General features: G+C 43.9%; 1 protein-coding gene across 1 annotated transcript in view; it reads right to left on the bottom strand.

Annotated features, from left to right (window-relative positions):
• LOC121880294 (rho GTPase-activating protein 17-like) overlaps positions 1 to 17,559 on the bottom strand; it is a 236,943-nt gene that overhangs the window by 53,297 nt on the left and 166,087 nt on the right. The window contains exon 4 of the mRNA XM_042387450.1: positions 8,456 to 8,566. Within this exon, the coding sequence (XP_042243384.1) occupies positions 8,456 to 8,566 (111 nt within the window). The remainder of the gene's footprint in view (positions 1 to 8,455; positions 8,567 to 17,559) is intronic.

Below are 17,559 nucleotides of genomic sequence, written 5' to 3'. Positions count from 1 at the left end.
GCTAACCTTAGTAGCCCTAGTACCCTTAGTAGCCCCAGTGCCCTTAGTAACCCCAGTGCCCTTAGTAACCCCAGTGCCATTAGTAACCCCAGTGCCATTAGTAACCCCAGTGCCCTTAGTAACCCCAGTGCCCTTAGTAACCCCAGTGACCTTAGTAACTCTAGTGTCCTTAGTAACCCTATTAACCTTAGTATCCCCAGTGCCATCAGTAACCCCAGTGCCATTAGTAACCCCAGTGCCATTAGTAACCCCAGTGCCATTAGTAACCCCAGTGCTATTAGTGTAATAGCACCTTTACATTGTATAAAAATTCACCCAAATGTATAATACCTAAATGTATAATCCCAAATTATTCACTAAGTCATTCAACCATGACTCAGTTGTTGACATTATACGTGGCTAAGGCTGCAGTTCCTGCAGGGAGCAAGCGAGGTCAACTAACTAAGCATAACAAGTTTTATCTGACGTGTTCCCTTTCCCACACTCTCAGAGGGCAGACGGGGTCAACCAAACCTAAACACCTTGCCTGCTCCTAAACACTCTCTCACGTCATAGAGACAGGAGAGAGGACAGAGTGACATTCAACGAGTGAACACCTCACTTAAGTGTTCTCCATAAGTGTACTCAAGACACTTCCCCTGGTAGAGAAGGCATAATATACTCTCAACCGAACTAGTACCTGTGAAACTATATTTTTCTACAATAAAGAAAAAAACATTAAACTGTTTACATTAGTCCAGCCACTTAAGAGTTCCAGAAGTTATTTAAAACAATTAATGTAATACCAGAAGAGCTATTACATTAGTAACCTCACTGCCCTTAGTATCCTCAGTGCCCTTATTAACCCTAGTAACCTTAGTAACCCTACTAACCTTAGTAACCCCAGTGCCCTTAGTAACTCCAGTGCCCTAAGTAACCCTACTAACCTTAGTAACCCCAGTGACCTTAGTAGCCCCAGTGCTCTTAGTAACCTCAGTGTCCTTAGTAGCTCCAGTGCCCTTATTAACCCCAGTTCCCTTATTAACCCCAGTGTCCTTAGTAACCGCAGTGCCCTTAGTAACCTCAGTGCCCTTAGTAAACCCAGTGCCACTCTTCATTTATTTATTTTTTTTTTTTTACGGGCATTAGCCCAACCGGGCACAGGTCATTATATGACCCACATCAAGGCCTGGGGTGCAAAAATATAACAAAGTAGAATAATAATAATAATAAAAATAACATAAATAAAACTTACTATAAATTATACTACTACTACTACTACTTTTTTTAATGTGGCCTGCAGCCTTCCCCAATAGCCACACCTTCGTCTCCATGTTATTACCTTAAAATTAACTATCCTAATACATAAGTAACTACCCTGGCTATGTTGAGTTAGTTGAGCCGCAGATCTATGCGGCATTCAGTGACTGTTGCCTCAAAGTCGATATCTGCGACTGTTGTCGGCTTTGGGGCCGATGCTCTCGTTCCCCTGAGGCAAAGCAATGCAGACCTAAGCAGAGAGAAAGACAGTCGACATCTCAACCAGGCTGTAACATAACTTCTGGGCTGCTGCTTCCATTCAGATAATACCTCGGCGAATCTGGTGTTGAAGCATCTTGCACTTGGTTCCATCCCGCCAAAGGTTGTGAACACTAGAGGAGTGAAGCTGCCTTGATCAGCGTTCTGAATTTTCTCCCCATATTCCGTAATCTTGTCGTTCTCGTTCCTCCTGTGTGCAGCATCGAGAGCTAGGTTGCGGTGACATGCGGCCGTGGGATAAAAAATCCTTATGTCAAAAAAGTCCCGCTGTCCCCGCGTCCAGAATCCTCGACCACTGACGTCCACACGGGCTTCTTTGGATGTGTTTGAAGTCCTGTGACGGATGTTCTCACCGTCCAATGGAAGGAGGGGCGGTTATACCATGACGTCGTGGCAAATTTTCCTCAGTAGATTTGCGTCGTGGCAAATTTTCCTCAGTAGATTTGCTGTTAGATCCTTTACTTCGTAATGCCTCATGCATACAAAGCCCCCACACCATGGCGTGGTCGATGTCTTAAGATGAACCGCACACGCATGTGAGGGCAAACCTTCTACTGGCCTACCGTACCCAAGAGCAATGGCATCTGTGAATTCTCGTTTATTAAGGATGAAGCCTTTTGCCCATATCGGTAAAGTTGTTAACCAGTTTGAGGCGCCCACCTCCTGCTCTATAGCTACTTTTCTTTTCACGTTCTCTGACACTTGTTGCAACAGTTGTTTCAGTTTATCACTTTGGGTGTGATGCCGCTCTGTCATAATGGACCGTCGAATCTTGTTTAATTCGTTGGTATCCACCTGACTTGCTGCATTCTGATCTATTATGTGTTTAGTGAGAGCTGCCGCGAGCTTGACAGAGTTCTGCTGTTCTGTACGGGCAAGCTCCACTGGATTAGTCTATCCCATTCCCCCTAGTCTCAGTGGTAGTGCAAGGACTGACCTTTCCGCTGGGGTTAAGTTAGGGTTTTTCACTAGTGTTGGAATGAAAGCGACATTGATGGCTTCTTCCAGAGGGCAGAGAAGGGGTCCGGCAGCAGATATAGTGCGCATCAGGTAATTCCAGCGATGGTCGACTCCATGGGTGAATGCCGCAAGAGTCGCATGTGGTTATGTTTTAGCAGTATCAGATTGAGCTTGGATTTCCTTAACCCACTCATTCACCTTTACGTTACGTACTTGGTCTTGAAGTCCTTCGTGCCAATTACAGCACCTAGATGTCTTTGGCCATCCTTTCTTATTTTGACCTCATTTCCACCGAACACCTCCATTGCCCGTTCATAGTGTTCTGGCTTCACAATGAGGAAGGACTTGCTGGCGTCGTTTGGATGGTACCCTATTTGTGGACCTCGTGATGTTACCAGGTCCCACCACTTTTTGATGTCCTCCACTTTTCCTGTTCCTGTTAGGTCATCAGCTTGACCTCGGGTGTTTTATATTTTATTGTATGTTGGAGCACAGACAGGCCTTGTGCGTACATTGCCATGGCGACAGGGTCCCCCTGCGTTGTTCCCTCAGTTGACTGTATGGTGGTATCTCCTCTTAGGTTCCCTGAAGCTTGTTATAAAGAGGTCTGATGGGTTCCTATAGGTGTTTTCAACATACGTTGCAAGGCTTGGAAACTTGAACTTCATGCTGTGCAGTGTAGCCTTGCGGTTGAGTATGTTGACTGCGTTGGAAGCGTCCATCAGAAGTACTGCCTCATAATCACCCTGTTCAAATACCTTTCTCATAGCGTGAATGGCAGCTTCTCTTCCAGCCTGGTGGCCAGCACATACTTGCAGGTTCCCTGCAGCTGCCCTGACATCATCATTTACCACTTCCATTATGCATTTTCCATTGCACCGTCTCAGCACTTTCCCCCACCCCTATAGGCCTACATCCTGCATTTTTATCCAGGGGAATAATGCGGCAGGCCGTCGGAGCATAGAGGTGGTGGCAAGACGAGGTTGCTAGGTTTCTTGCAAGGGCGGCGATGGCATTGCAGAGATCACTTGCTACGGCACCAAACTTGTTAGTGCTGAGGATGACTCTCCAACCGTTTGCATCCAGGCCTGGAGGGCCAACCCTTCCCTGGGTTTTCAGTGCTTTTTTCCACACCATCCCTCCTGTTATTTTCTCGAACATTAGGAGGGATATAGGCACCCTGGAACCTGATGACTTCCTCTTCACTTGCAGGGGGATGTTTTCCTTCAGTTGTTGTAATGGCTCTCTGTTATTGGCAGAACACCACCGGAAAATTCCTCTGTGAGAGAACTTACCGCCAAGGACACTTTTCCCTCGTGCATCTTGTTACCCAATTTTCTGGCAGCATCCTCGGTGTTTTGCTCTCCGTCTTTTCTGAATTTTAGACTCCTGCATTGTTCTTGCCACATTGTCAATCTTGTTTTATTTGTTGCCACGTTTTCTTTGCACATAGACCTTGCGTGTGTCCTCTGACAGAATAGATGGGGTATTATGGCCAGCATTCGAAGAGCTAATGTGGCCAGGGGGATGTCATAATTGTAATTGAATATGAGGCAAGTCATCTCCCGGATTATTTCATTGGTGGCCGCGCACTTGGATGATTCAAAGAGGTTAGCTGGCGACCACCTGACCACTTCTGAGTGTGCTTCCTTGACCCATTTCACCGCATCGTCCCCCGACAAGCCTTTCCAATTTGTTGGCTGTATGTCATTCACCTCATGAACAGTATTTTCCGACTGAGTTGGTTCACTAGTATCGTCTGACATGTCGTCTTCAGGTGATGGATCTCTGCCGTATGGATTTTGGCAGATAGTCCCTTTCCTACAACCCACACATCGTGTGTTACTTCTCACACATATACAGGTTGCGCATTTCTGATTCCAGCATTTGCACTGACAAGCACATTTGCCACTCATGATGTCGTCCCGGGAAGGAGAGGGCAGTTGGAGAGGTAGGAAGTTGTGGTTTGGGAGGAGAGGAGGAAGAGGTCAGTTTTGTTGTACTGACTGACGAGGTGGGGCGGGGCGGGGCGGGGCAGGTCCAGGGCAAAGCACGGCTGGGCACAGAGCGACCAGGACCGTTACCACCCATGACCAGCTAGGGTTACAAGCCAAGATCTACGTGGCACTGGCCAACACCAGCGCCACCTGCTAAACAGTCGCCGGCTCTCCAATAACAATCACCAATATCCACTCACGAGGCCCACAGGTGGATGACACTGTGATCTCTTGACGCCCTACACATTCACAAGTAATAATTCCAGACGTTCTGGCTGGTTGTCCATCTTAATATCCTGGTTTTTGACGAAAAACCCATCCCATACAGAAGAAGAAACTAGTTCTTTTGAGGCAAGGGCGGACATGTGACAGGCTGGACTGCTGTGTCCGGGTAGTAGGGGCATACGTGCTCGCGAGGGTGTGTAGGCCACCCCCCTGAGGACGACAATCCATACATCAGAGTCATGCACTGGGAGCAAGAAATGTCACACCTAACTCTTGTTTATATATCATTGGCAGAAATAACCATTATTTTTATGGTCGCACTGATGTAAGATTAGTTATTTATACAACTACTACTACTTTACATTAATAATGGCCTCCATCCTCCCCCTATAGCCGCACCTTCGCCGCCATTTTATTACCTTAAAATTAAATATCGTAATACATAAGTAGCTACCCTAGCTGTGTTGAGTTCGTTGAGCTGCAGATCTATGCGGCATTCAATGACTGTTGCCTTATAGTCAATATTTGCAACTGTTGTCGGTTTTGGGTCAGATGCTCTCGTTCCCCTAAGGCAGAGCAAAGCCGACCTAAGGAAAGAGAAGGACATAACTTCTGGGCTGCTCCTTCTGTTCAGATAGCACCACCGCGAGTCTGGCGTAGAAGCATCTTGCACTTGGTCCCATCCCACCAGAGGTTGTGAATACTAGAGGAGTGAAGCTGCCTTGATCAACGTTCTGAATTCTCTCCCTGTATGCTCTTATCTTCTCGTTCTCGTTCCTCCTGTGTGCAGCATCGAAAGCTAAGTTACGGTGACATGCGGCCATGGGATAAAAAATCCTGATGTCCAAGAAGGCTCGCTGTCCCCGCGTCCAGAATCCTCGAGCACTGACGTCAACACAGGCTTAGTTGGATGCGTTTGAAATCCTATGTTGAAATTCTCACCGTTCAATGGAAGGAGGGTCGGTTCTACCCTGACATCACAGCAGATTTTCTTCAACATATTTGCTGTGAGGTCCCTTACTTCGTCATGCCTCAAGCTAATGAAGCCCCCTTTCTTGCACACCATGGCGTGATCGCCGTCATAGGAAGAGCCACACACGCATTGGGAGAGCAAACCTTCTACTGGCCTACCGTACCTTAGAGCATTGGCATCTGTAAATACTTGTTTATTGAGACTGAAACCATTTGCCTTTATCGGTAACGGAGTTAACCAGTTCGAGCCACCCACCTCCTGCTATATAGCTACTTTTTTTTTCAAATTCTCTGGTACTTGCAGCAACAGTTGTTGCAACTTATCCCTTTGGCCGTGCTGTCATTCTGTCGTAATGGACCTTCGAATTTTATTTACTTCACTGGTATCCACCTCCTCTGTTGCGTTCTGAGCTATTATGTGGTCCATGAGGGCTGCTGTGAGCTTAACTGAGTTTTGAAGTTCGGTGGCAGCAATCTCCTCTGGATTGGTCAGTCCCATTCCTCCCAGTCTCGGTGGTAGTGCAAGGAGTGATCTTTCTGCTGGGGTTAAGTGAGGGTGTTTCACTTCTACTACTACTTATCATAATAATAATAATAATAATAATAATAATAATAATAATAATAATAATAATAATAATAATAATAATAATAATAATAATAATAATAATAATAATAATAATAATAATAATAATAATAATAATAATAATAATAATAATAATAATAATAATATTAATAATAATAATAATAATAATAATAATAATGAACAGCCACAAATAAAAAATAATAATATATTAATAGTAAGAAATGATATATGTATGTTTTGTTGTGAAAGAGAAACACTTGAACCCTGCAATTGTGTGTAAATGAGGCAGAAAGTCAGATGAGCAACCTGGAACTTGGTCACAATTTTCGTGGTGCCATATGGCAGCAGTGTCTACCATTAGACAACACATTATGCTTCCAATATCTTCCCAGGCGGTAGTACCTCCCTTAGAAACCTCAGTGTCCCGAGTAACCCCTGTGGTCTTAGTAACTCTAATAATCTCAGTAGCCCCTGTAACCTTAGTAACGTCACTAGCCCAGAAACCTCAGTAGCCCCAGTAATCTTAGTAGCCTCGGTAACCTCAGTAGCCCCTGTAACCGCAGTAGCTCCAGTAACTTTAATAACGTCACTAGCCCTAGTAACCTCAGTGGCCCCAGTAACTTTAATAACGTTAATAGCCCTAGTAACCTCAGTAGCCCCGGTAACCTCATTAGTCCCTGTAACCTCAGTAGCCCTATTAACTTTAATAACGTCACTAGCCCCTGCATCGTTAGTAGCCCCAGTAAGTTTAATAACCTTAGTAACGTCACTAGTCCCAATCACCTCAGTAGCCCCAGTAACCCTAGTAGCCCCAGTAACATCAGTAACTTCAATAACCTCAAAATCAGATGCTATCGTTCAACCCCAGTAACCCCCTCCAGCTCCGGTAATCCCAATAGAACCTGTGATCCTAGTAGTATTAGTAGCCCTGACGGCTCTAGTAGCCTTTGTTGCCCCAGTAGTCCCAGTATTCTCCGAAGTCCCAGCAGCTCAAATAGTCCATGCAGCCCCTGTAGCCCAGTAGTCATTTCAGATCCATTAGTCCCAGTAGCACCTGGAGTCCAAGATGTTCAACTAGTGCCTGCATCCACAATAGTCCCTATAGCCCAGTAGTCCTTGTAGTCCCAGGAGACACAGTAGTCCCTTTAGCTGATTAGTTCTTGTAGTCCCTGCAGCCCCAGTAGTCCCTGTAGTCTAGTAATTTTTGTAGGCCCTGCAGCTACAGTAGTCCCTATATCCACTTCAGAGCCAGTATTCCCAATAGCCCCTGCAGATCTAGTAGTCATTGACGCCCTTCAGGCCCAGTAGCCCTTGTAGCTATTTTAGAGCCAAGTATTCACAGTAGCACTAGTAGTCCCAGTATCCCCTGTAGCCCTGGTTGTGCTAGTAGCCCTTGTAGTCTTGGTATTCCTAGTAACCAGTGCAGCCCCAGTAGTCCCTTTAGCCGCAGTAGTTCCTGTAGTCCATTGAACTCCAGTAATCCTAATCGCTAGTGCAGTTTCAGTAGTCCTTATAGTTCTTGTAGTCCGGCATTCCTAGTAGCCCCAGAAGCCCCAGTAATACTATTAAGAGCTGCCCCAGTAGCCACAGTAATACTAACTAGAGCAGTCCCAGTAGCCCCAGTAATACTAACAAGAGCAGCCCCAGTGATACTAACATGAGCAGTCCCAGTCGCCACAGTAATACAATTAAGAGCAGTCCCAGTAGCCCCAGTAATACTAGCAATAGCAGCCCCTGTGGTCCTAGTAGCCCCAGTAATACTAACAAGAACAGCCTCAGTGGTCCTAAAAGCCCCAGTAATACTAACAAGAGTAGTCCCGGTAGTCCCGTTAATACTAACATTAGCAGTCCCTGTGGTCCTAGTAGCCCCAGTAATACTAACAAGAGCAGTCCCAGTAGCCCAAGTTATACTAACATTAGCAACCCCTGTGGTCCCAGTAGCCCCAGTGGTCCCAGTAGACCCAGTAATAAAAACATTAGCAACCCCTGTGGTCCCAGTAGCCCCAGTGGTCCCAGTAGCCCCAGTAATACTAACATTAGCAACCCCTGTGGTCCCAGTAGCCCCAGTGGTCCCAGTAGCCCCAGTAATACTAACATTAGCAACCCCTGTGGTCCCAGTAGCCCCTGTGGTCCCAGTAGCCCCAGTAATACTAACATTAGCAACCCCTGTGGTCCCAGTAGCCCCAACAGAAACCCTCACCGCTGGTCTCGCTGGAAGGAAAGGCGCCTGGCAGAGCGTTGTCGTCCAGGAGGCTTACTGGAGGGTTCTGCTGATTGCCGAACTGGATGTCCTCAATGGAGCGCTTGGTGCCTGGGGGACAGGAAGACATGTACGCTCTTGTGGCAGACACGGGGTGTTATAATGAGACATTCACCATAATTTATATTCTAGTAAATAACAGGAAGTTATACCATCTGTACGTTGTAAAGTGTGACATAATAGGGTAACATATATTATTTGTTTGTTGGTAAGTAGCCAGCTGTATAGCAAGATCAGGAGCACATATCTGATTTGGGAATAAAAAATCCATTATATCTAAAAATGGAATGCAAATAGCAACCATTACTTTGCTTTAATATGTTCTTAACAACAAAGGTATAATGAAAGTATGACAACTAAGGGGCAGAGTCAGCGTGTGGGGGCGACAGACCAACGTCACAACACTGCCAGTCACCGTCACCTGACTGCCTGAGCCAGCCACCCACCTCATCACTACACACACACACACAAAAAATATATATTTTTTTACATAACCCATGAATATTCATTGACATACACACAAACTACAATGTTATGAAACATACAATGAAAAACAGTAACTAGAGACGCGAAGGGCAGCTGATAGATAATGTGACTCACTTTCCTCATTAATTTTTAACCTTTGTCCTATTAACGTCAACAGAATGGAATAAATTGTAAATCTCTCTGTAGCTGTCAGTGAGGATGTCAAGACAAGTCTTCGTGAGGGTGGTCTCTAAACTAGTCACAACAGAAAACACAGAAAATAATCCGGGTGCTGTGATGATAAATCTTTGACCCCTAAAAAGATAACAATAAAATATAACTTTTAAGACATTTCTTGCGTATCTTTGTAAAAAAAAATATCTTTAATGAGGAGGTTATAGGGTGAAATACCTGTGTGCTGTGTGACCACCTACTATACAAACTAAAATGCGTTGTAAACAATTCAAAAGAATAAGGTTTGTGACCGTGTGGCAACAAGTGACTGTAGTGTCATACCAAGTTTTAAATCGGTTGATCTGAAAACAAGGGAATATCATGAAATTTTGACTGTTAATAAATAAAAAAAAGAAGGAAGAAGAAATAATTTTGTTCCTATGATAAGGGGGTAGACATTGATAAATTATAATAAATAATACCTCACTCTTCCATTTTAATTCCTTTTATTTTATTTTTTTATCATTTCAGCACTTATCAACTTACTAGCCGTTCGGGCGTTGGTAACTTGGTATATTCAGTGTAAGTACAGCAGGAAACCAGTGTCCAGGAAACCTGTGATGTTTAGTAGGGCCACACTGAATAACACCTTTCTCAGGTGTGTCCGGGCCAAGTAGGACTCGAGCCTGACCTAAAATGCAACCCAGCTAACGCATGACGTCATCGGGAAGACAGGCCGAGAGACCACGTCCTCAGTCGGTTGCAGCCACTTAGGTGAAAACCGGTGTCCTCTATTTGTGCAGTGTTTGGGTTTAATTCTGTATTCAAATGAGAGGGGAATATGCTCTACCATACATTTTTTAAAGATGAAGAACTAATATGCAAGTGGATTAACATCTGCAAGAGAAAAGTTAACATCAGTACTGACATCACCAGGAAGTTTTCCCTTGAACCCTCTCCTACGTCTCACCCTTTATAAACAGAACATTCATGGTTCCACTTACAGTACTGTACTGTGTTATCTCAGTATCTCACAAAAAAAATAATACTAGTAGAGTGTCTAATCTTGCATATAACTTTAGCTAAGGACACCAATCAGTGCAGTGGCTGATACAGAATATATATGCAGTAACAGAGATGGAAAGGTTAAAAGACAAACAATGCATTTCAGTTTTAGCTATGTATTTAAGGCAGTTATAGACGAGATACCTGCTGCCGATTTTTCATAGAAAATTATTATAAAAATGATACACTTTCAACAAATGTTGAAAAGTAGTTATTTCTAAATTTAACCTAACCCAACTTTAGTTGATTAGAACAACAAGTGATAGAAGCAGTGTTAAAAGACCATATCAACCAAATAAAAAAAATAAAAACTAACCATACCTAACTTCCAAGCCGTGGGGCTCCGCCCCCCTCCCGGAGCCCCTGGTGTAATTTTTCGTTTTTTTGTGGACTTCTGCACTCCTTCTTTTCCTCCTCTCTTCCGACCTGATAACTCTATAGCTAACTCTCCCCCTGACAAAGCCAACCTCTTTGGCACCTTATTCTCCTCTAATTCCACCTTAGACGATTCCCACTGTATCCTTCCTACCCCTGCTCCTCCTGCTGAACCTATGCACTTTCCTATAATCTCCACTCGCAGGGTTGCCGGTGTGTTATCCAGGTTGGATGTGAGTAAGGCCTATGGACTGGACGGAATACCCCCTCGTGTTCTGAGGAAGTGTGCTGAAGCTTTGGTCCCTGTGCTTGCTTGCCTCTTTCGCCTCTGCATCAAAACACAATCTTTTCCTTCTTTTTGGAAGTATGCCTTGGTTCTGCTCATCCCGAAGAGGGGTAACCATTCTAGACCCTCTAACTATTGCCCCATTGCCCTAACTTCATCCCTCTCTAAGATTTTCGAAACTATCTTGAACTCCCATTTTCTCCGACACCTTGAACTCCACTCTCTTTTGTCGGATCACCAGTATGGCTTTCGCCATGCGAGATCTACTGGTGATCTGCTCTCCTATTGCACCATCATTGGTCATCTTCTCTTAGGGATTATGGGGAAACTTTCGTAATGGCCCTCGACATCTCCAAAGCATTTGACAGGATATGGCACAAGTCTTTGCTTTCTAAACTTCCCTCTTTTGGTTTCTCTCCCCAACTTCACAGTACAACTAATTCTATCCAATCTTACGCTGATGATTCTACTCTTCACTCTTCTTCACATTTTACCCTTCCTCCTAAATCTCAAACTAGGTCTATTTCTAGAGCTGATATCATTACTTCTATCAATGCGGATCTGTGCAGCATCTCTGAATGGGGAGGTACAAACTTGGTAAATTCAATAGTAATAAAACTCAGTATTTACCAATTACGCTTTCTAAATTAGATGATCTCCCACCAATTACATTTCAGGACGCTATCATTCTGCCAAATTTTGAAATAAATATGCTAGGCCTCACCATTTCCTTCAATATGTCCTGGAAATCACACATCCTCAACATTGCTAAAGCTGCCTCCCGAAAGTTGGGAATGCTGTACAGATGCCGTAGCTACTTCACTCCTGAGTAGTTGCTCCAAGTATATAAGGGATTCATTCGTCCTTTAGTCGATAATCTCTCTTCCCTTTCTCTTCGCCGCAATGTTGCTTCACTCTCTCTCTTTTACAGATACTTTAACGGGCAATGTTCGGTGGATTTTGCATCTTGTGTACCCCCGGCAAGGCCGTGGGCTCGTAACACACGTCTTGCCCGCAGTGCCCACCGTTTCTCTGTGGATGTCGGTCACACGAGAATAACCCGTTATAGTACCTCCTTCTTTCCTTACACAGCCAAACTGTGGAATGCTCTGCCTTCTTCTGTGTTTCCATACTTATACAATCTGTCTCACTTTAAAAAGCTGGTTTTCCGGCATAAAATTTTCTTCTCTATTTTCAATTTCTTTCTGTTCTTATTTTTTCGCCCCCCAGGCCTCGTTGTGGGTCGTTTGACCTGTGCCCGGGTGGGCTAATTCCCGTAAAAAAAAATAATAATATAAAATAAAATTAATAAAAAGCCGCCCTGACCGATTTACCACTTAGCAAGGCAAAGTAGTGCTGCTAGTGCGAGCCTTGTGGCCTATCTCCCAAACAAAGCATTTGCCCAAGAAATGAATATCATATCAGAACTCACAGATGAAAATATAATAAGAAAAGAAAAACGTAAACAAAAAAATAATGCAGCGGCTGGTATATCGTCAATATTAACTACATTTAAATAAGTGGTGACATGAGGTGACAGGAGTTATGACTTCACATGACAAGAGTTACTGCCACTGACGCCAGATTATAGGGGGAGTGGTAGTTAGGTTAGGTGATCACAGGTGCCGCCTGTGAGATGGGGTGACGGGAGTTATGACATCACACGACAAGTAGTACCCCTACTGACACCATTTAGGCAAGTGATCTGTGAGTTGATACAATAAATTTTGACTATTTTAAGATGTTTATTTAACTTTTCCCATAAAAAAATCAGGGCAAAAAAATTTCATCCATAAATTTGCCAGGGCAAGTAAAAAAGCACACAAAAAACATAACATTGTATATTTCCCTATCTGAAGCAGATGGATTTATAAAAGAGGACTTATCTCCATACCCGCAGCCAGGGTATTCAACAAGCTCATATTAAGTGGGCCAATATAATTAACTACAACAGCTATTGGATATCCAGTTGCTTCTCCCTATACAATTGTCATACAAAATAGCCTTGTTCATATCATTCTCAAATTTTTAATATATTAGTTGCTTCCATGAGTCAATCACACACTGAACTCGTTTTTTAGGTGCATAGAGGATGTAGACTCATTTCTATGCTGCAACAGCTGCAGAACTACATGCTACACCCCTGGTTCCACATTGAACTCAGAAATCCAGCAATGCAGTGTATTGCATATATATTCTGTATGCAGTTATATGCAAAATTAGGCACTCTAGCAGTAGTATTTTCTATGTGAAATACTGAGGTAACAAAGTACAATATGTGGAACCATAAATGCTCTGCTTATAAGGGGTGAGAGGTAGGGAAGAGAGCGCGGGAGTCTTGTAGTGGATCTCTCCTCTACAACTGCGTATCTGCATTCCAATGCGACAGTATCCTAGCAACCAGCGAGCTGTTCAGGGTGAGGGGGTCACCACCTGCTACGTCTGCCCTAGCAACGGAGTCAAGAAACCAGCGAGTTCCCACGGGTTTACTTCCGGCTGCTGTGTATATAAGCTCGCAGTCTCTCCATTGACATTCATTCGCAAGGTGGATTGCCCACCTGCTGTTAAACTCCTCCTCTATTTCCCACTTCTTAACTTTACCTTGTACCCTCAGAGCAAATGCCCTCTTCTCTCCGTATCACCGACCACCTGACATTCATTCTGCCCTACGTTCCTGAACACGCAACACCTCCTCCAAGCAAGCTCCTCGCTGTCCAGCTCTCATTCAACCTGGAGGACAGCAACACGCAACATCTCTAACGAAGCTCCTGCACAGATACCTCCTCAAACACGCTACTCACTGAACGTTCTCTCTTGAGCAAGCTCCTCACCACACGGCATCTCCAGCACCAGACTGTCTTGTATATAATATATTTTATACAAGAAAACCACCACCTAGAGTTTCCATCCACCCATCCTGAGTGCTAGACAACATAATATCACGAAACCCTACAGTCTTTCAGATGAAGCCAGCTGTCACAAAAAGCATTGTGATGTATGTATATAAAGTTATAATTTATTGTTTGGAAGAAAATTAATATTAGGCCCAGGATAATGGACGAGTTGATGGTCACCATTTTTATTTATAAAAAAGCGCTTCAACAAGTAAAAAATGGGCCGAATTCACTACGGTAACCATATTTTCTTATAAAGTAGGCCAGAAAGTATAAAGAATAAGGGTTAAAGTTGCTAAAAAATCACGTGACTGTAAAACGCCCAGTGATTGGCTGTGACGTCACTGGCTGGTAGTGAAGCCGAGTGCAGTAGTCAACCAATAAATGTGCGCACTTTGACAGGCACCATTGACCAAAATTAATGTTCAAGGGAAGAAAAATGTATCGATGGTGCTTCTTTCCAATGTACAACAGTACGGACAGAGCCACATCAGGAAATACATTCGTTACAGTACGGAGGGAAATGAAGAAAAGTAAGATTTGGTGGCTTGTTGCTCGCCGAGAGTTCCTCATATCAGGGCTCTACTTCTACTGTTGTGAAGATCATTTTATTGTGAGTACAGGTATCAAGTTAATATATACTGTCATGTAGTTAATGTAGGTAAAAATAAATTAGTTATCTGGTATAATCGTGTGTATTTGATTGTTGGGTGCCAGAAAGAGGCATAGAAAGATGATATATTTTGATAGTGGATATTAAAGCATTCCTCACTGATTTCCTAGTTTTTGAAATCAGGAAAGCACTTGGAATAACCTAGGCCAGATAATTTGCTTTTGTCAATCAGAGATAGGCTGGGGATAGCCAGGAACATGCTGAGGTGCCCTAGGGACAGGCCGGTGCCAAACATTTCACCCTTAACTTCTACCTTTTGTAGGTAAGATTTCATTTGGTTAGGTGAGGTTAAATTATGATGCCTTAGGTCAAATGTTGCTTCTTTTTAACTTTCTGATGTTCCTTTCAATATCCTGCCATGTTCGTTATCATGAGGTGAAAAATATATAGTTCCGCCATTTACATGATTGCTTAGACTTATTTATAATAATTTTTACCAAGGCATAATTTAGTATAATAATTTTTATGAACTAGGTGTTTTGATTATTTTCTATTCCAAGCAACAGATATTTTGGCAAGTTTAGGAAGAATTTCTTGTATCTGTATATTGGTGTATTACCTACAGTATGTAAGAATTGTCTTGAATGTTTTGCATCATTTTTCTAACAATTTACTGATGTAGTGAAAGCCTAGATCATTCTAGAGCCTTCCAGGAGTATCTTGTTCCAATCTGCAACTCTTGGGTGATGCTAGGATGTTCTGGGCGCCTTGGGAGATATATAAATAGCACCAGCGAGGCGTCTGGGTGGTAGTCACTATCATTCGCCAGCCAGCCTTCGCCGTGAACGGACCTCTCTCAAGACCCTTCACTGCCTAAGCCAGCTAGCCTTTGTCTCTGACCCAGTAGCTGTAACATCATTGGTAACCGACCACCACCGGAAGCCTGTTGATGGCGACCCGCCTGTTACGGACTACGCATTAGACCACCACTCCAAGCCTGATCGTCCCTACTAGGGCCCTGCGAAACCAGACATACCCCGTGAGCGCTCTGGACTGCCTGAGGCAGCAGAACTCCCCACGGGTAGTGTGAGTGACCCACACTCCTGCTGGAGGGCTGCTGTCGGCTGTCGGTCTGACGTGGTTTGGGGGTCTTTCCCTCCCACGCAGTCTTTCCTCTTTTCGCTCTGGCCTGGGGACCTGCACCCTCAGAGGTGTATTTGTCCTCAGGTCCCCCCTGTAAGTTTTCACCTCCCTCCCAGGAGTTTGTGAAAAGGAAAGGGGGCCGGAGCCAATACCACCGCTGAGCCTTCCTGGGTAACCGTGATCGTGCGGGTCCACCCAGGGAGGGGGTTGCTATCCCTCATCCTCCCATCCCTCCAATTAGGTACACTAGGCTCGTGCCTCACATAAGCGAGCAGCTTTAACACTAGAATAGTAGGTTCGCCATACAGGGCCACCGGGAGACACACACACATACATACACACGTACACACACACATACACACACACACCTCTTCGGGCGGATGACAAGAAGAACGACGCAGCAATGACCAGGACTACGGATAACAGGATTCGGGTGCGCTCCCTTCGGGGAGGAGTACCCGAAAAAAAAAAAAAGAGGAGTTAGGCACAATTCCATGCTCACGCCTAGGAATCAAATTCGCCACACTAAAAAAGCAAAGGACTCCTTCATAGTTCTTTGCATAGAAGAAAAGGATGTCGATCTCATGTTATCGTGAATCGATAGATACACTAAAAAGAGAAAACTTTGAAATAGCCATCCAACCACAGCTTAGAGCTAAGAAGTCAATAGTTATCAAGAGATTGGATAAGACCATTACTAACAAATCACCAATTGAAATATCACAAGAAATAGAACAGAAAAACACATGGGCTAAAGTGGAAGAGGTGGTACTGCTCCCCCGGGCTCCATTGATGATGAAAGTGAGATTCATAGAAATCGCCATGGCCCAGAAGGCACTAGAAAATGGCATTTGCATCTATCACTACCACCTTTCTAAAGACCAAATTGAAAAAGAAAATTTATATCCCATAACACCTTGCTGGATATGTTATAAATATAACCACGTATCAGCCAATTGCCCCAATAAAGACAAAAAGTTCTGCTCGGAATGTGGAGCTGAAGGACACACATTCAGGGAGTGTAACAGCAAAGAAAACCCAAAATGTCTGAACTGCAAAGGACCTCACTGTACTTTGGCAGCACGATGCCCAGTAAGGAAGGACATCATTAAAGACATGAAAGAAAAGGAAAAGTCGAACAAACATATAGAAACTGACCCAACCAAAACCGATGCTGCAATAACAAAGTTGCAAGACACCACCTCTAAAGTGTTAGAAAAAACAAAAGATAAAGCCAACGCAGAAAACACTTACCTGAAGCTAAGTGAAGGTCTACCCTTCACCATACTAACCACACTGATACATGCCCACATAAACAACGTGGCTAAACCAGGTACATTTGGAAGAACTGTCAGAGAAATGTTTGCAGCGAACAACCTACCACAGGTAAACTTCCCAGACGATGCTCCATCAGCAGACATTTTCAAAATAATAACCGAAAACAGTCTAGGAATCACCAGCAAGGATAAGGAAGATAAAATAACACAGCAAGAAGATTACACAGGAGAAGAGACTGAAATGGAAACAACCCACTCCCAACTAACACAACACACTACGAGACCCTAGAGAACACAACCGACCAATCAGCGAAGTCGCCACCAGTAAAACCACATAGAGAGATCGCCAATGGTCAACGGCCAACCGACGCCGGAGAAAGCATAGGAATCAGATCTTACTCAGTCAACTCCCAGGTAACAGTAACAAATGAGAGATTGTTAAAAGACATTCAAGAAGGAACAACCAAATACACATACGAAGATAAAAGGGTAGAAAAGGGACTCATAGAAACACTAATACGTGGAGGAAGAATAAGCAGCAAACATAATAAAATCGAGAGGGTAGACCTCACGAAATTCAAGAAAATAAGAACAGGACTGAAGGAAGAGAGACAGAGACACTCCCCTGGAGAAACCCGAGCAACCAAACAACACGCACCAAGTTCCCGCGACCCACGATTACGCAAAACAAAACACTGAAAATAATACAACACAACGTCCTGGCCTGGACACATACAAGAAAAACAGAACTA

The sequence above is a fragment of the Homarus americanus genome, unplaced genomic scaffold (assembly GCF_018991925.1).
Source record: "Homarus americanus isolate GMGI-L3 unplaced genomic scaffold, GMGI_Hamer_2.0 scaffold20930, whole genome shotgun sequence".
Taxonomy (NCBI): Eukaryota; Metazoa; Arthropoda; class Malacostraca; order Decapoda; family Nephropidae; genus Homarus; species Homarus americanus.
This window is presented reverse-complemented; position numbering and strand designations above follow the sequence as displayed.